This window comes from Phascolarctos cinereus, unplaced genomic scaffold (assembly GCF_003287225.1).
Source record: "Phascolarctos cinereus isolate Bilbo 61053 unplaced genomic scaffold, phaCin_HiC Scaffold_9;HRSCAF=440, whole genome shotgun sequence".
Lineage (NCBI taxonomy): Eukaryota > Metazoa > Chordata > Mammalia > Diprotodontia > Phascolarctidae > Phascolarctos > Phascolarctos cinereus.
In genome coordinates, this window is record NW_027556402.1 from 189,961,212 (window position 1) to 189,981,241 (window position 20,030).

Consider the following 20,030-nt stretch of genomic DNA (forward strand, 5'->3'; position numbering starts at 1 on the left):
GTGCCAAGCACTGCCAAGCATTGGAGATATAAAGAAAGGGAAAAGATAGTCCCTGTTCTCATGGAGTTCACACTCTAATAGGGGGAGACAACATGGAAACAACCATGAATTTAAAAAAAAATACAAGATAAATTGGATAAATCAACAGAAGGAAGCATTAAGGGAGATCAGAAAACACTGATAGAAAATGGGGTTTTAGCTGGGACTTGAAGGAAGCAAGGGAAACCAGGAAGTAGACATGAGGAGGGAGAGAATTCCAGGCATGGGGGTCAGATAAGGAAATTGACAGATGCATATTGTGGGAAGAATAGTGAGGATGTTTGTGTCACTGCATCACAGAGTACATGAGAGTATGGAATAAGAAAACTGAGAAGGTGGTATGGGGCCATGTTATGAAGGGCTTTAAATACAAGATAGAAGGTTTTACATTTGGTCCTGGAGATAATAGGGAGCCACTGGAGTTTAACGAACGGAGATCTGGTGTGGAAATGAAATGGTCTGATCTTTGCATTAGGAAGTTTAGGAAGTCAAGTGAAGGAATAACTAGAGTAGGGAAAGACTTGAGGCAGGGAGACCAATCAGAAAGCTAACAAAATAGTACAGGCATGAGGTGATCAGAGACTGCACCAGATAGTAGCAGTGTCAGATGAAAGAAAGAAACATACTTGAGAGATGGTATAAAGGTAAAAGCAATAGAACTTGGCAACAGATTAGATATAGGGAGTGAGGGAGTGGGAGGAGTTAAGGATGACACCCATGTTGTGAGCCCAAGGATAGTGGTACTCTCAAAGGTAGTAGGGAAGTTCTGAAGAGGGAAAAGTTAGAAGGGGAAGATTATGAGTTCAGTTTTGAACATATTGAGTTTGAAGTGCATATAAGAAATGCTTAAGGTGTCCAACAGGCCATTTAAAATAAGACACTGGGGGCAGCTAGGTGGTGCAGTGGATAGAGCCCCAGCCTTGGAGTCAGAAGGACCTGAATTCAAATCTGGCCTCAGACACTTGACACTTACGAGCTATGTGACCCTGGGCAAGTCACTTAACCCCATTGCCTAGACAAAAAGCAAAAAACACAAACAAAAAAAAAATAAGAAACTGGATGTCAGGACAGTAAGGGCTGGATAAGTAGATGTGAAAATCATTAGCACAGAGATAAAAATTTCATTCACAAGAACTAATGAGATCAATAAACAAAATAGTACAGATAAGAATTCCCAAAGTGTGGTCCTAGGACTCTGATAGTTCCCCAGACCTTTTCATGGGGTCTGCAAAGTCCAAACTATTTTCTTCATCATCATAATGTTTTAATATTTGATATGATAGATATCAAGACATTTAACCCATAAAAACAAAAGCTCTTTGGGGGGACTCAATAATTTAAAAGTATAATAGGGTTTTGAAATTATAAACTTTGAGAATAGTATACAGGGAGAAAAGAGGGGAGCCCAGGACTGAACCTTGAGGGACATCTATTGAGCATGATGAACATAGTACTGCTGTCTACTCTGGATATGATCACTTTAGATTATATCCAGAATATTTTTTTTTCATCTTTCTGGGTGCCATATTTTATTTTATTTTTGTAAAGTACATGTAAAAATAGTTTTCAACATTCATTTTAATAAAATTTTGAGTTCCAAATTTTTCTCCCTCCTTCCCTTCTCCCTTCCCCAAGACAGCAAGCAATCTGATATAGGTTATACATATTCAATTATGTTAAACATATTTCCACATTAGTCATGTGAAAGAAGAATCAGAACAAAAGGGAAGAACCATGAGAAAGAAAAAAAAAAGGAAAAATAGTATGCTTTGATCTGCATTTGGATTCCACGGTTCTTTCTTTGGATATGGATAGCAGTTTCCATCATGAGTCTTTTGGAATTACCTTGGTTCACTGTGTTGATGAGAAAAGCTAAGTTTATCATAGTTGATCATTGCATAATGTTGCTGTTGCTGTGTAGAATGTTCTTCTGGTTCTGCTCACTTCTGGATGCCACATTTCAGAGAAGATACTTTCAGACTGGAGCATGTCCAGAGGAGAATGATTGAAGACCATGTCAATCAAAGAATGATTGAATAAACTGGGTTATTTAGCTTGAAGAATATAAGACTCACTGGAGACATCATAGCTTTCTTCAAGTATTTAAAAGACTCACGTATAAGAAGGGTTAAGCATGTTCTATTTAGCCCCAGATTGAAGAACTAGGAAAAATGATTGCATGTTACAGGGAAAGGTGGATACCATGTAAGGGTAACCACTTGTAAGGAATATTGTAGAGGGGATTTCTGTTCAAGTATAGGTGGGGTGTGCTGGTGAATGTTTAAAAACCTCTTTGAAAGGATATGGTACAGTTTTAAGTGAATCTATATAATCAACATTTACTCTATCACTTTCTTAAGGCTAGAAATCAACAAAACAATAAATTAAGCCATGACATCTAGAACTTTCCAATTTCAGAGTTGTAAATTTCACAATCTGTTCTCCAGAGATGGATCCAGCCCACCCCCAGGTATTGGTGAACTCAATAACTTCTGAAGTCTCTTCTAGCCTCCATTAAACAATTAGAGATGCCCCAAAGAATAGGTTGCTGCAAGATATAGTGAATTCCTATCACTGGAGATCTTCAAGCAGAAGGTGGATGATGACTTGTCAGGAATGTTGCAGAGGAAATTTCTTTTCTGATGTAACTTGTCCTAGATATTTTCTGAGGGAATTCCCAGTTCTGGCACTCAGTGATACCAACCTGTAAAGTTGACTTTTATTTATATTTAAATATAATTTGGCTCCCAGGAGAGTGTGAATCAATTTGTCATACTAATGATTTCATTTTTTTAAAGGTGAAGAGAAAAGTAGTGAATAAATGAATAGATAAGTGAATGAGAAAGCATATTTGAAAGATTTACTATGTGCCAGGCTAAATGATGGTGATACAGATAAAACCAGGCAAAACAGCTCTTTACCTCAAGATGTTTGTGTTCTAATGGGGGAAGACAATATAAAAAAAAAAAAAAAGGAGAGCTGGAAAGCTGAAAGGGGTAGGAAGAGAATATGTACGGCAACATGGTTTGGAAATGACCAGGGATTGAAATGGAAGCCTGATTCTAGACAAGATAAGGTAAAAGTTCACCAAAAGTTAGGGTCCTGAGGCAGAGCTTAAGGTTTCAGTGGGAAGTAGATAAGGAAGTTGGCCAAAATGTAGCTGTGATGATTTAAAAATGGCCAGGAATGAGGGCAACGTTTATTCTGGGCATGACTCTGATCAATAAGGAAGGACAGGTATTTGAGGTAGAAATGATAGGAACCTTTGAAGAAAATCATTGTAGAGTTCATCATCTCAGATTTCAAAGAGCTCAGAGGAAGAGTGGAAAGGATGCAAAAGCATAAGACTGTATGAGGCAAAGTTAACAACTTTGAGATGGATGGGTTGATATCAGGAATAAAAATCTAATAATATAGACACATTATTCTAATAAGGAGAAACAGGGGGAATGGCTTAAGCAAATCAATGTGGTTGGAGAAGGACCAACTTACAAAGGACATGTTAGAATTGGAAGAAAGGGAACTAAAGATGAATAAAAACAAATAAAGAAATTAGTATGACCCCATCAGAATAATGTCTAAAGCCCAAATGAGCTAAAATTGGTGTTTAATGCTAAAGCAGTGGCAAAGAGATGAAAGATGAGTTAGGGCTAGTGTATAGGGTGGATGGGATGATGATAACAGGTAATCAAGAGAAGGCAAAAATTCGCACCTTCTTTTTTCCTTCTGTTTCCTCTGCCAAGGTATTATAAAGTGTCTATTAAGAGGAACTATGCTAGTTGCTGGGGGAATAAAGGCAGAAATGGCAAACAATCTCTGTAGTGAAGGAACTTATACCCTAATGAGGTATAACATGCAAACAGAGAAGTAAATACAATATAATTTAAGAAAGGAGAACACACTAGCAACAATGGAGATCAGGTAAGGTTTTGTATAAGTCAGAGTATATGGTCCTTGAGTGGTCTTGAAAAAAATGAAAGATAATTGATAATGATGATGATGATGATGATGATGATGATGATGATGATAATGCTTAAAGTTTTGCAAGGCACTTTACAAATATTATCCCATTTAATCTTCTACCCCATTTAATCTTCACAATCCTAGGAAGTAGGTGCTATTATGACCTCCAGTTTGTAGATGAGGAAACCGAGGCAGAGAGAGGTGAAGTAACTTTACCAGGGTCACACAACTGGTAAGTATCTGAGTCTGCATTTGAATTCAAGCCTTCCTGTTGTTCAATGCTCTATCCACTGCACCATTTAGCTGCTTTCTTTCTTTTTTTTTTTTTTGGTGAGGCAATTGCAGATAAGTGACTTGCCTACAGTCACACAGCTAATGAGTGTTATGTGTCTGAGGATGGATTTGAACTCAGGCACTCTTGAGTCCAGGGCCAGTACTCTATCCACTGTGCCACCTAGCTGACCCCACTTAGCTTCTCTTAAGAGGCAAAGTGAGGAAGGCAAGCATTCCAGGGATGGGAGACGCAACATAGAATTACAGAAATGAGTGATGACATGCTGAGCTAACAGGACAAGTAGGTTGGTTTGGCTGGCACATACAGACTTAAGGACGGGCTTTAAGATGACAGAGATGTGGAAAGGTAGGTGGGGCCAAGTCAGGAAGGGCTTTAAATGCCAAGCTGAGGTGTTTGTATTATATCTGAGAAGCAAGAAAATTCTTACACAGAAGAGTACCAGATTGGTAGCAGTGGACAGCACTCATGATCTATGGACATTGCTTTCCAGAATCCAGTGTCAATTCTATGCCATGATGAGGCCTTAAAGGAAACTTAGTACAGAACTATTAAATACATAAAGAAAATCTGAGATGCAACATATTTAGTGCCAGTGACTAACTACTTTCCCAGGTTAGTCTCTTTATATGTAATAAAGTGCTTAAAAATAAAGTCTGCTTAAGTCATTTTTATATACAATAGTAGATGAGCAGGCTTAAGTTGCTTTTTATGTCATAAACCAATAGAAGGGAAAAAAAATGTCAGTCCACCATTTTAATTTAATGAAACATAATGTGGCTATTCTGTTTATAATTGCTCTCTGGACATTCAAAAACCATCTCCATTATCCAGCAGAGGATGATATTCTTCACTTAAACTGAACATGAGCTTGGCTATGGCTAAATACTTGTAGGGGGAAAGTGAGTCGTAATGGTTTGTATACATATACCCCTTGTTTGGCTGTGAGGTGACCAAAGCTCAATAGAGTCAGTGAGTGAGTATGACAAGAATATTTGATATTTTAAATAGCATTTTAAGGCTTCTAAAGCATTTCATGTAAATTACATCCTCATCACAAGAGGTACATGGGTAGTGAAAAAATAGTTTCCCCATTTTTACACTTAAGGAAATTAAGGGCCTGAGCAGTTAAGTGACTTGTCCAATGACACCAAAGTTGGTAAATGGAAGCATTGTTACTGAGATCAGGAGGGCTTTTTACATCAAACCCAGACACAGTGATATCATAGGAAAAGCTCTAGATTTGAAGCCAGGAAACCCACATTTGATCGTTGAAGCTCTTTGTAAAGTGTAAAGTGTTATGTAAATGCTAGCTATCATCATCATCGTCATTGTCATCCTGACTTCTGTCCACTTGCTATCTGTTTGACCCTGGGAAGTCAAATTGCCCTTCTGTAGGTGCAAAATGAGGTCAAGAATCCTTTTGCTGCCTGTTTCAGAGGGGTTTTGTGAGGACAATGCTTTGTAAGCCTAAAAGCCAGATAACCATGAATTATTAGCCTCATCACTATATTAGTGCTGCCTCACTTGTGGCTACAGGACACAGCAGAATCACACAGACCAAAGTGGGCAATGGCACAAGGCAATCTAGGAAGAGCCCATCTGTGGCCTCCTTATTTTAAAGCTACATTGTTTATGCTTTAACAAAAATAAATCCATGGATGTTTATTGTAAGACATATGCTTTTTTGGAAAGATAGTAAGCCAAGAACTTATGAAACATTAGGTAAGAGGAGTCAACCTTTAGCTCTTTCAGCTTCAAATGTGTGATGTAGGGTTCTTGAATTAAAAAAATATTTTGATGACTGTCATTTCAATGCAATTGATGCCCTTTGTAATACTATACATTTTGTTTTATGCATTTGAAAAAACTCATTCTGAGAAGAGGTCCATAGGTTTCATCAAACTGCCAAAGGAGTCCATGACACAAAAAACATTTATGAACCCATAGCTTAGAAGATCCATTATTCCATTGGTTGTGGGCATTCTCTACACTTTCCCAGTCCATGAACTCACACAAAAAATCATCATAGGACCTAGAGATGGAGAGAACCATATCAATTCCTTGTCCAACTTCCTCTTTTGCAGAAGAAGAGTCTGAGACCCAGAGAGAAGTGGCATGTCCAAACTCATTTAAGTATGTGACAGAGTGAGAATTTGAACTCAGCTTTTCTGTCTCTAAATCTAATACTTTTTCAACAATACACTACTACCTTTTCCTGGTGGCCTATTTTCTGGAGAGGAACCTCTTTACACTTAGCTATGCTGGTCCTGGGATAAGCAGATAAATTATGTGACCCATCTTCTGTAAGGCCTGCCAAAAAATAGTACTTCGCTGACATAGACTTCAGGAGCCCAGGATCACCTCCACAGTCCAAGGAGGCATCAGAGGAAGGCTTTAGTGAAGGCATTGCCTCACATCTGTCTCACACTATTTAGCTTTCTCAACAAAACTCTGTTAAAAATTGAATTAATGGGGCAGCTAGGTGGCGCAGTGGATAGAGCACGGGCCATGAATTCAGGAGGACCTGAGTTCAAATCCAGCCTCAGACATGTAACACTTACTAGCTGTGTGACCCTGGGCAAGTCACTTAACCCCATTGCCTAACCAAGAAAAGAAAAAAAATTGAATTAATATCACCTCTTACCTAGCAGTGACTTCAGTTAAAAGGCCTTCACAATTAAAACAAGATGAAGCTGACTTAAATAATGTATTTGCCAACAGTATTTTCTGAAATATTTGCCAAAGGAAGTAAAGGAATGCAAAAAAAACCACCCATTTTTAAGAGCCATTCATTGCTTTGCACATATAAAGGCACTCAATCAACAGTCATTTATTAAGCCCTTCCCATGCACTAGGCACTGTGTCATGAGCATGGGATAGGAAGGCAGAAATAAAATAATCCTCCCCTCATAGTGAGCACATGCTATTCCACTCATTAAAAGTTCTGCACACTGACAAATTGGTAAGAACTATAATTCCCATTTCTCATAAATTCACAGTTCACAAGGTACTTTCCTTATAACAACCCATTGAGGGAGGCAATTCAAGTATTATTATTAACACACTGTCTTTTAACATAATTGTAAACAATAAGACAAGTCATTTTTCAAAAGAGAGAAGCAATAAAGATCTATAATTGAACATTTACATAAAATGCTTTGTAACCATATGGAACTCTCCATTTGTGACATAAACTTTACTGAAATAAGGTTTACAGGAGGACATGGACATGTGGCACATAGGAAGGGCAGGTTGAGATGGGTTGTGATGAGCATCACTGGCAGGGGTCACACATCAATGACATCCTGGTCCTAGAGCAGTATTTCCATATTATGGCAAATTAGATGGAGTGGCAAAATACAGGTATTCATGAAAAATATGGATGATACCTTTTAAAAGATATTTATCTTTTAATTTATCTTTTAATTCAATTCAACAACCATTTATTTAGCACCTACTATGTGCAAAGTACTAACACTGTTCAACATAATTTTCATTTTTCTGAACACTCTGGAAAGAATCCTGTGGCATTATGATCAGAACCTGAAATGATACAGTTAGAAGCCGAATACCACCAAAGTCAAGAAGGAAAATGAGCACATGCACATGCCCATATAGAAAGACCGACAGCCGAAATACATGCTCCCCAAACAGACAAACAGCAAACACAAACTCAATGTACAGTTTCTTGTATGGTGCTGTGAAAACTTGATGGAGAGATGGACAAAAATTTGATTGAATTCTACCTTTTCACACAGAGAAAGGACAGTTCCAGCTTGGATTATTGCAACCTGTTCTTCATTTCTCAAATTCTAAAACACAAAAATGGGCAATTACATTTTACACTGGATTCCAGATCCATATGCACACAGTTATCATCAGGCAAGCACAAAATGTTCTCACCAGGCTGCATTGTGAAGCATCTTTCTTTAAATATTAAAAAAAAAAAAACAACTCGGGGCAAATTGCTGAAATATTACTGTCCCAAAGTTTAGAACACTTTACTTTGTGATCATCAAGACTTATACACAATGAAGCCTCTATCAAGGCAAATATATGTACATGTATTTAAGAGCGCAAAACAGCAAACACCTTATATGTCAGTAAAAGATATAGTATATTTATTGGGACAGGTAGTGAATCAAAGAAGTCCTACTCTATTCCTGGGTGTTCATTTTCATCTCTAATTTTCCCATTTCTTTTAAAAACATAAGGATGGTAAGGGCAAGGCCTATCCTTTGTGTCTTTAAGAATAAATGTAGACATAGCATGCTATCCAGCAAAATGGCCATACAAAAGTCTTACATTGTATCTAGTAAACTAGTTCTAATAGGAAAATAAACCACAGCAGACACCCCGCTTAAAAGAAGAATACAAAACCAAAAATGGATCATTCATAGTTACCCCATTATCTCCAAGGATATCTAATTTCTTCATAAGATCAGAAATATTCACATCCTAGAAAAGATTTCCAACATACATATTTTGTGAGTTACATAGTATATATCAAAACTCATTTATGAGCCATATTCTTCCACTTTTTAGTAGAACTCCCAATGGCAAAAAAAAGTAAATTAAGTTTTTATATACGTTATAATGCTTTAGAGATCCTTGTTTGTGGAAAACTTGACATTCACTTTTTTTTCTCACCAACATCTATTCCTTTTTATTACATGTCATAGCTTGGATGTCCCAATTATGGTTTGAATAATGTGCATGAGGAAAAGCTAACGGGGTCATATATTAAGAGACAAAAGGGAACTTTGCAATCCTCTACTATAACCCTACCTCATTTTTACCAGCAAAAAAAAAAATTGAGATGCAAAGAAGTGAAGGGGTTTCTCCAAGATCACATAGGTAGAGAGTGATAGAGACTGGAACTGAAGCCAGGTCCTCTGACTCTAAACCCAGTGTTCTTGGACCCAACATTGTACCATGCTGCTTCTACAGAATGTAGGATTAATCGTACTCTGGAAATAACCAATGTTTCCCAGTTATTTCTTTTTCCCCTTCAGACCTGTGATGATGCTGGTGTAGACAACATACCCCCCAAGGAAAATCTCCCTACCGATGCAATTGGCAAATGTTCTGCAATTTATAGACTTAGAGAATTGCTTAGGGGCACTAGAAAACTAATGGACTTGCCCAGGGTCATACAAAGTATGTGCCAAAGGCATAATTTAAACCTAGGTTATCTAGACCCTGAGGTTAGCTCTTTATCCATGTTGCCTCTCTACCTAGTGAATATATGGAAGAAAACATACCAAATTAATAAATTATTTCTAAAACATATGGAGAAGCTCAGATGTTTCTCTCTCCTTTCTTTAAAAAAAAAATGAAATGCTTTCATTCCATCTACTAAAGAGACTAAGAATGAATAGTCAATCCTATTCTTAGGACCAAATTTAGCATCACATAGCAACTGGAAACTAAGGTGCTCACTAGATATAGTATAAGGACCAAAAGACCCATTCACGGTCACTGAGACTTTACTTGCAAAGGTGGGCAACCAGGAATATCATGGCTAGTATGCCACTGTCCTACCCAGATTGAAATGGCATCCAATAAGAGGTTCATAGCATGTATTGCTGAAAGAAACTTTTAAAACCATTTAGTCCAAATCCCTCACTTTACACAGATGAGACAATTGAGTCCCAAAGAGTTGGAGACTTGCCTAAGCACACACAGACTGTAAGTAGCAGAGGCAGGTTCTCTAACTCCAAATCCACTGCTCTTTCCACTACCTGAAACGGGTGGATTATAAAAGTGAGTCACAAGCACATATGGAAAAAAATATACAAATAACTTCTAATAAAATTCATGGCGACTATTGTGGGGATCAGAGACCTATAATATATTCTCTTTTTTGAGAAGCTGAATATATTATAGTTATTCCAACATTTTAACATGCCCTTCAGATGTTACTAAGTCAGGTAAGTGGATTCTGTTTACGTAGGTACCTGCATGATAAAGGAAGCATGTAATATTGATAATAACAATAATGATAGCTAGCATTATATAGCACTTTAAGGATCGCAAAGCACTTTACATTTGTTATCTTATTTGATCCTCACAACAACCCTATGAGGAATATGCCATTATCCCCATTTTACAGATGAAGAAATTGAGAAAAAAAAGATTAAATGGCTTGACCAGGGTCATATAGTTAGTAAGTGTCTGAGGCAGGATTTGAACTCAGGGCTTCCTGACTCTTAAGTCCTATGCTTTATCCACTGTGCCAACTAGCTGCCTGCAAAATATAATTATATTATTCACTTGTTCATCAACTTGGTATTCATCAATAGGTAAATTCCTATTAAAGTAACTAGAAGCATTTTCAATAAAGGCAACCTACTATCCATAAAAATAATAGTAGCAAATCCTATTTCTTGATTACATTATGGTTTCCCAAGTACTTGCCTCACAGAAACCCAATGAAGTAGGTAGTATAAATACTATTAGTCCCATTTTACAGATAGTTTAATCAAGGTGCACAAAGAAGTTCAAGTGGCCTAGCCAGGCTCCCATAGCCGGTTAATATAGAAGCTGTGAATGAACTTCAGGTTTTCTGACCCTGCTCCTTTCGCTAATCCTTCTTCTCACATGCACCAAGGGCTCTCATAGTATGCTTCATAGAAGACAGATCTTCTAGGGCTGAACTTCTTTGTCTGGAAAACCACTACACTGACATTTGAATCATGGTGTCACTCGATACTGTAACCTTGGAGGAATGGAAAGTCTTATAGCTGGGAACTCTGACTGTACCTTTCTTTTCCCAGAAAGCAAACTCAGAAGATTTAGAGCAGGAAGGAGAGTTAGAGATCATCTAATCTAACCCCCTCATGTTACAAAGGAAGCAACTAAGGCCCACAGAGAGGAAATGACTTAATTATGATCATACAGGGAAAATTGAGGGAGACAAGATTTGAATTCAGAACTTTCTGCTATATCCCCAAATATGATTTAAGTACTATGACTTCTCCCACAAGAATACTCCAGGATAATTTACTCTCCTCGCCCCCTCCCACTCCCAACAGTGGAACTTAACATTTGGACTGATCGTATTGCCATCAAGCCATCAGGAGCCAACAAAGGTGCATCTACCTTTATTCCTTCTTGGTGACAGAACAGCTGAAGGGCACTTCCGTTGTTTTCCGGGAAGGTGGTTATGTGAAGATTAAATGCCGGGGACCTTCGTTCTCTCTCCTGAGAAAAAGATTTTGTTTAAAAACAACTTTATTTGATTATGGATTATTTCCCTTTTTTTGACATACATTCAAAATACAAGCCATGAATTCTAGTCAGTTGAAGAGCTTACTAAAAGTAAACATATTCATACTGTCGTATCCTTGCCCTTCAAAAAACCATGGTGTTTTCATGCCTCTCCAATCCATTAAATGTTCTTTTCAAAATTTATTCACATCTCAAGTGCCTCCAGTTTCACCCATTTAACTAGGAAGGAATAGTAATCATAGGATTAAACATTGCTCATTGACACTTTTAAATTTGCTGAGTTATACTATTTTAATGTAAGCTCCTTATGGTAAGGGACTGTATCTTATTTATCTTTGTACCTCGCCCAGTGCCTGGTTTGTTGCTCAGTACATAGTAGGTGCTTAATAAATGGTTGGTGAATGAATGGATGGATGATGAAAACATCAGGAACTACTAATAAATTCAATTTCAATAAATATTTCCACTAACATTTTCAACCACACTGCCATAAATAAACTTGTTTTTAACAATACAATGAAGGCAAAACCACCTTTTGTTAAGTTTGGAAATTCAGAACGTATTCCCCAAGTAGTGTTTTTCAATCCTACATACAAGTGGTGGAAGGTAAAAAACCAAAAACAAGCAAACGAAAGGCAGGATCAGATTAAAGCATGAGTTATGGAGGTTAAATTATGCTATCTGATCCCCTCGGGGAAAATACTTGGCACTTTGTATGACTGCATCTGATATCGCCATCATAGATGGATCTGATGAACGTGACGTCGAGGTCAGCATCAACAAAGACAAGTTCTTAAAACTGCCTTGAAAACAAGTATTGATTAACAGAAGAATAATATTCTAATGTTAGAATTATTATTTTTGTCCTCTCCAATTGAATCAAGCCAAGAAATCAGTGGAACTCTTCAGAAATCTGCCAAATGAACAAATTTATCCAGAACAAATCATACATTTGGAGGTCAAGTTCAAAACCTGTAATAGCTTGAAAGGAAGCATCATCATTTCATTTTATAGAAGCCCCAAACGGACTAATCTGAATTTGAACATCTAATTGAGGGAGGAGGTGGGTAATGTCCCTGTTACCATGAAGAACAAATACTTTTGACTCTTCCATTCTCATCTCACATCCCACTGAAATGATCAACTATAGAGAAAAACAGCATGATAAAAGAATGAACACATTTTGTACAAACAAACTTAAAAAAATAATTTGGACTGGTTTCTAAAAACTTTAAAATACATTAGGGAAAGATAAAAACCTGGATACAAGTAGGTTTTACAATCATAGTTTTCTAGGTGTACTTTTTCAAACTTGGGGGAAAAATCTCCAAGCATAGGAGATACCTTTTTAGGAACAGGTTCTTAGCAATTCTACAAGTAGTAAGTGTTTTCCTGTTTTTATTTTTAATGGAGGTTTTCTTAAATTAAGTGCATAATTTAATCTGTGTCCAAAGTAGCCAAGTGACACATTAAAATTTGATACTCAACAATAAGACCGGGACACATTCCATGACAGCATAAAATAAAAGATGTTAAAGGTTGGGGAAACCATAATTGTGACAGGAATCAAGACTACAGAGTGAAAGCAGGAAGAAGGACAAGATGGTATCCACTGATATGGTGGACAATAGATGGAGAAGAAAGGTATGATTGAAAGACATTAGAGAAAAGTCTATGGGACAGAATCACTATGAGTATTTTAGAAAATATGCAAACATATATAGAGATGGTGCTAGAAATGATAATGATGTTTTCAGAGAGAAAAAAAGGGCATCATTCCAGCAAATTTGCATGAGCATCAATGAAAGCTGGTGAACATGAATGTGCCAATGTACCACAAAGCAACACAGCCTGAGGGAACATTCAAATATAATTCAACGGAAAGGGCACTCATCACACTGGATAAAACAAACATTGTTTCTCAAGGCTGTTGGGAAAGTCTAGGAGAAACAGGGCTTCCATGCTTGAGAATTCTGCACATTGCATCCCTCTCCACTTGTATGAGCACATCGTAGCTTTAGGTGTAACTGACAATTTCAGATCCATTGCTTGACTAAAGCAGCAGCAATTTGGAAGAGCTACTGCACAAATCAGCCCTTTTTAATGCATCTCAACTTACCTTGCATTAGTGAAGACAAATAGAAAACTGGCTGTTAACTGACATTAAACACAGTACAGATTCAGGTGCTGGCTGGTGTCATAGCCTAACACTGCAAAATGTGATATTCACTGCATGCAAGATCACTTCCAAAAGTGTGTTATTAATTGGAAAAAGTGCTACTCTCTAAGTCTGTAGTTTGCATACCAGGTGATCATACATGCAGGAAAGGAGTAGTTATGGAAATGAAACACAAATAAAAAAGGCAAAATATTGCAAAAACAAATTATTTTATTAAGTGCAAAACAAGCTGTACGCAATAAATAGATTAGCTCTTTTACATCCTCGGATACTTCTATGAGCATTCTCTCCAAAACATATTAAGGCAGTGAAATTATTCTGAACATACAGAGGAAAGAAAAAAAAGTATAACATTTCCCCTTTACACATGCTTTAGACAGCAGAGAACTTTACATGAATTTCAGTTTGGGTTCAAACAGAATTTCTGCTCCGTTTGAGAGTTTACAACAGATAGAATCTCTTACTTCCAGTTCTAGTACTCTGAATTCTAACAGCTCATTCTGGTCTTTTGCATCCTGCATCTCATTCTTCAGCTGACTCGTCTCCATTTCCATCCTGTAAATCTGAAGGAAAACATGAGACATTAGTCTTAATGAGCATTACAATCAATGAAGGCCACCGGAGACCTTCTCCCTTGTGAGACAATGAAATCCCAAAGAGTAATAATAATTGCTGATAAAATGGGCCCAGGCCACAGATGGGAAGCATTAGCTAGTTCACTACATTCATTAAGTTGGGGAGTAGGAGATGCAGGGAATCAAATAAGGCAGAAGAGGCAAGTGGACTTGATTCAGATCGAAGGTTCCAGGAAATACAGAGGGGATTCAGGTATAATCTTCAAGCTTTGGTGAAGGGAATTATTGCCACTAAATAACCTTGCAGGTGCTTCTGACTAATTCATGGAAAAGAAATACTTGTGTGTGGGCACAGGAGGAATGGGTAGTATATAGGTAGGTGTCTCATATGGGATAGATCATAAGATCTAGACTTGAATTTCAGTGTAAAGAATAATGAATTTAGAATCTAGTGAGTTGGATTCAAATCCCAGCTATCCTACTGCTATCTCTGTGTGTATATGTGTGTGTGTGTGTGTGTGTGTGTGTGTGTGTGTGTATGTTTTGAGGGGTGGTGCACCATTTCCTCATCTGTGAAATGAGGGATTGGATTATATAACCTTCCAGATCCAAAGACCTACAAAACTACAGTCATCTAAGTCAACTCCCTTATTATATAGTGGAGGGAAGGTAATAAACATTCATACATACTGTGCTCCAGGCTCTGTGCTAAACACTTTATAAAGAATATCTCATTTGATTCTCACAACAACCTTGGGAGATGGGAGCTATCATTATCCCCATTTTGCAGATGATGAAACTGAGGCAGATAGAGACTGTGACTTGTCCAAGTGGCTGTATTTGAACTAAAGCCCACCTGACTCCAGCCCCACAGCTCTGTCTACTGCGCTGCCTAGTGGCCCCAAGAAGCTGAGGTCCTGTAAAGAAAATGATTAGTTGACATGAAGATGAATAGTTGATAAAGCCCATTACCGAAATAGATTCTCCCCCTCATAGTTTTAAGTAGGGTGTGTTCAAAACTATACACTCAAAAAGCAACTCACTGAATGCCTATAAGAGATTTCCCTCCTGCTTTTACTGAAAATTTATGATTCAATAATCTAGAATTAAAGAGATAAACACATTACCATAAATATAAAAGATTAACACACAAGTCCATTATCCAAGGACTTGCCAAAGCATACAGAGATTCATCAGAAGAGGGTTGGACATTAAGTGATGACTTTTTTTTTTTGGCTATAACTTTAAAAATGTGCGCACACACACACACACACACACACACACACACAGAAGAAAGTCTGTCATTAATCCTTCATCCTCAGTGAAAACTGCCTTTAAAAAAAAACTTGTTAAATTCTTACATCACATTTTCTGTCTCTTTTAAGGAATTCTCATCATGTTAGCTATAGCTCAAAAAAAGCACTCTGTAAAATGTTTCAATGCCATGTTCTTTCATATGTGGCCCAAAGATTGAAGCCTTCATTTCCAAGGCCTGACTATCTAAGAACAAATTACAATCTATAGAAAGCTCATGCTTCTTTAAGGACATTATCAACCTGTATTAAATGGGATTCTTATCACCTAAAAGATTATTACATCACTATGGTTCCCAGTTCATGTATTTCCTGAGAAAGTGGAGTTTACCATTCACAGAAAACGGTTCTTCCATCAATTTGAAGGAGGAGAAAATAAAATTTCAGATGAGTGTATTGCTATGTGTTTAAATCACCAAGTTTCTGATACAATATTATCCCAGTGTATTTTTGTTAATCCTCTAGTAGGAGATCACACTTTCATTGATTAGCAACCCAAGGCCATAGCTGAGGCCAAGATTAGAGCTTTTGATCTGATCTCAGCCTTTGTGGAAGAGATCTGGGAATGGGCAAAGGGGTAGGGGAAGGAAAGCAAGAAATGTCCCTGTTGGGAAATCTTTTCTTTCTTTATTTCTTTTTTTTTTTGATGAGCCAATCAGGGTTAAATGACTTGCCAAAAGTCACACAGCTAGTAAGTGTCAAGTGTCTGAGGCCATATTTGAACTCAGGTCCTCCTGACTCCAAGGTCAGAGCTTTATCCACTGAGTCACCTAGCTGCTCCAGGAAATCTTTTAATTTAAAGGTTTGAAGTTATTAATCCAAGTTATCCAGGGTTGTACAGTAATAGATCATTGGATTTGAACTCAGCAGATTTTGGGTTGAATCCTGGCCTAGTCACATATGTATAACATTGATCACTGATTCTTTCTAGGTCTTGGTTTTCTCATATGGAAAATGACAGGGTTGAACTAGAGATTTTAAGACAGTTTTAAGACATCTGTCTCTAAATCTTATCTCTTGCTGGCCTTGATTTTATCCCAGCTTTCTCTAGGACCATAGAACCACAGACCCTCAGAGGCTCACTAAAAACACATGTCTGAACAAAAACTTCTTGTACATCATCCTTTACAATTCATCAATCTGCAACGGTCTTTGATCACCTTCAGTCAATGACTAGCCATCACTGAAGACCTTCAGTTATGGGGAGCTCACTCTCTCCAAAGTCAATGCCTTCCAGTTTGGGATACCTCTAATTGTTAGGAAATGTTTACTTTTTCCAAATCTTCCTTTCTGTAACTTTCACTCATAGCATCTAGTTCTATTCTCTGGAGTCAAGCAGAACAAACCTAAACTTTCTTCTGTGTAATAATCCTTCACACACTTTAAGATTGAGCTATCATGTTCCCTGAGTCTTCTTTTCTCCAGGCTAAACATTTCCATGTTCCTCCAAATGAATGACATACGTGCAGTTTTCAGTCTCATCCCCCACCCCAATCCCATCCCTCACCTGGCTGGTTTCACTCCTTTGGAAGTATTCCAGCTCATTAGCAGCTTAAATACAATCAAAGGAGAGATCATTCCTATGGGACACCCAGAGATAACTGAGATCAGCACCCTGTAGCATTTAGCATGGTGCCTGGCGGATACTAGGTATTTAGTAAATGTGAGTCGACTGGAAGTAGAAATAGCAGCAATGTACCAAGAACAAAGAACAACAAGGGTGTAAAGCATTCTGTGGAACCTTTAACAAAGGAAGAAAAGCACAACAAGTTTATAAACCTGTAGAATTTAGATCTGGAAAGGACCATCCAGGTCACCTAAATCAACCCATTATTTTATAAATGAGGAAACTGAGGCCCAAGGAGAGGAAATGACTTACCTACAAAGAGTAAGGAGCAGAGCCAGAGAATGGAAGACAGGGCTGCCAGAGAATGGAAGACAGGGCTTCCAAATCTCAGCTCAGTACCCTTCATTCTCAGCTGTAGAAGCTGATGTCCCTGACCTCTTCCAGTTTCTGTCCATGGATTCCTTTCCTTCCCTCATATTTCTCTGTACATTGCTTTCTTTGTTTCCTTAGCTACTACAGATCAGAGTAAACCCTTTATACATAATACAGCTGATTCAATGGATTTAGGATTCTGAAGACATACCTTTTCTAACAGATCTTGGTTTGTCCTAATTAGCAGCTGCTTCTCTTCAACCCATTTTGAGTCCTAAGGGGAAAAAAGATTAAAAATGTTCATATTTGTTTAAACAAACTATTTCAAATGTCATTATAATTTGCATAGAAAACAGTAATAGAAAATAAGACATAACAGACCCAGAGTTAGCCTCAGTGTCAGGAAGAGCAAGGTTCTCTAATATACTGGTTATGTGACTCTGGCCAACATCATGTGAACTCTCAGTGCCTCAGGCACATTTTGAGGAACAGCTGCTGACCTGCTTTAGTAAAGGGAGTTTCCTCTCTAAGGAGTCCTTTCAGTGGTGAAATCAAATGTATGCCAAAAAATGATAATAGCAGCTACATGGGGTTCAAGTCCCAAAAACCTTTTCTAAAATGGAATCCACTTTGCTGGGCTTCCTTTCTTCCCTTTGCTCAGCTCTTAACTCTGACATATGTGTGACCCTAACAGTGTAGGTACTCTCTCTCCTGATGCAGATTGACACACATCCATACCATCTGTCTTAGGAGATTCTGATCCATAGCCTTCAACAAATGCTCCACTAAAGAAATACCCAGTGTATCTGGAGGCCTTCTGGCACATTCAATATTTAATGGGTAAAAACACAGCACTCAAGCTGTCCTTCCTTCATCCCACATTCTTGCTTCATGACCGGCCCACTGCCTTTCTGGTTATACTCTTTTGATTTGGTTATTCGACCAGTTTGGATTCCACCCAACTCTTGGCTTATCTAGCCTTCCATCTTGTCCTTAAAACATTATGAGAGACTTTTTTAAAATGTCTTGTTTTAAATTATTACGCTGCACAATACCTATACCATTGCTGACCTAGACTCTTCCTATGCTTCCTCTAGGATGATTTAGAAAGGGGTCAAGTTGCAGACCATAGTAAAGTTGAGCAGGAATTTGAGATTACAGGGTAATGGCAAGAAGTGTGGAAGATGGAACATGGTTAGAAGATGACAAATTTGGATAAAGGATGAATTTGATCACCCATCAGCTGTTTCAGACTACCAGCACCTCCATTTTGCTCCCTGGCTGCCTGGGGCTCTTCACATGGAAACCTTTTGCCTGCTAACCGAGATTATATTTTTGGAACAACATCTTCTGAGTCCCTATTCCTTTCCAAAGGGAAAAAATACTGACCTGTCCAAGGTCTTGTCCCTCAGGATCCTTTTCTGTTTTAGGTGACAACTAGATATTAATCCCTACCAATTTCTGGCCATGCCTCTGATAATCTATATCTCAAAGGTGACCTTCAGGAATGAGCTTTGACCAAAACCAATAATTCCCAAGATTTGTATTTTGATGCATAGCACCTAGCCATATGGTGAGCTCTGGGGCATAGCCCAACTATCTTAGTCCTTTAAATCATTCCACATATTTAGCTGCCTATTTGCCAAAGTTAGCCCAGAAGGCAGATAAGAATCATACTACAAAGGTAGTAAAGGAATATTAGAAGTAATAGGCAGACACTGTAACCTCAGAAAATATCTCTAGAATCAACCTAGGAAGCAGTGACCATCAATTTGTGAAATATCAATTTAACAAAAGAAATATTCTACCCTAGAAAAATATAATTAGAAATAGCTTTGACCAAAATAGTTGGCATTTCTATAGAGCTTTGGTATTTATAAATAATGGCCCAAAACAATTCTTACAAGTTGGTAGAGTATATATTATTATTATTATTATTATTATTATTATTATTATTATTATTATTATTATTATTATTATTATTATTATCCCTACCTTACAGATGAAAAAAACTGAGGCTCAAAGATACCAAGTAATTTCCCCAAAGTCGCACAGCTAAAAAAGTGTTGAAGCTGAAATTCAAACCCAATTCTCTTTACTTCAAGTTCAGGGCTCTTCCTACCATGCTGCCTCTTCATTTACTCTCTGATTCAAAATCCTTCAGTGATGCCCAATGCCTATTTGCTCAAATCCAAGCTCTTGATCCTAGTATTCAAGGTCCAGGCCATCTTTCCAACCTTATCTTACATTACTTCCCTTTCCAAACTAGATGACTTTCTGTCCCTAAATATGGTCTGCACTCTCATATCCCCAAGTCTGTGCTCATGCCATAACTCCCATCTGAAGTGTCCTTCCCTTTAAACTTTATCGAAATCCTACAGATCCTTCAAGGCCCAGATCAGATATCACTTCCCCCATGGAAACTTCTTTGATTCTTCCCACACTCTAAAAGAACATTTCTTTATTTTTCCTCGCAAGGTATTCAATGTCATCT

The 20,030-nt window shown here is 37.7% G+C and overlaps 1 protein-coding gene across 7 annotated transcripts in view; it reads right to left on the minus strand.

Annotated features, from left to right (window-relative positions):
• The window catches only part of JAKMIP1 (janus kinase and microtubule interacting protein 1), a 281,093-nt gene that overhangs the window by 48,693 nt on the left and 212,370 nt on the right, over positions 1-20,030 (minus strand). For 6 of the 7 annotated variants that reach the window (XM_078149016.1, XM_020992282.2, XM_078149014.1 and 3 more), the window contains 2 exons: positions 17,748-17,810; positions 13,900-14,272 (listed from right to left, as the gene is read on the minus strand). In XM_078149016.1, the coding sequence (XP_078005142.1) occupies positions 14,099-14,272; positions 17,748-17,810 (237 nt within the window). In that variant the 3' untranslated portion in view covers positions 13,900-14,098. Of the gene's footprint in view, positions 1-8,043; positions 8,110-8,701; positions 8,756-11,401; positions 11,504-13,899; positions 14,273-17,747; positions 17,811-20,030 lie in introns of those variants that run through there. The other variant, XM_078149018.1, reaches the window with a different exon arrangement.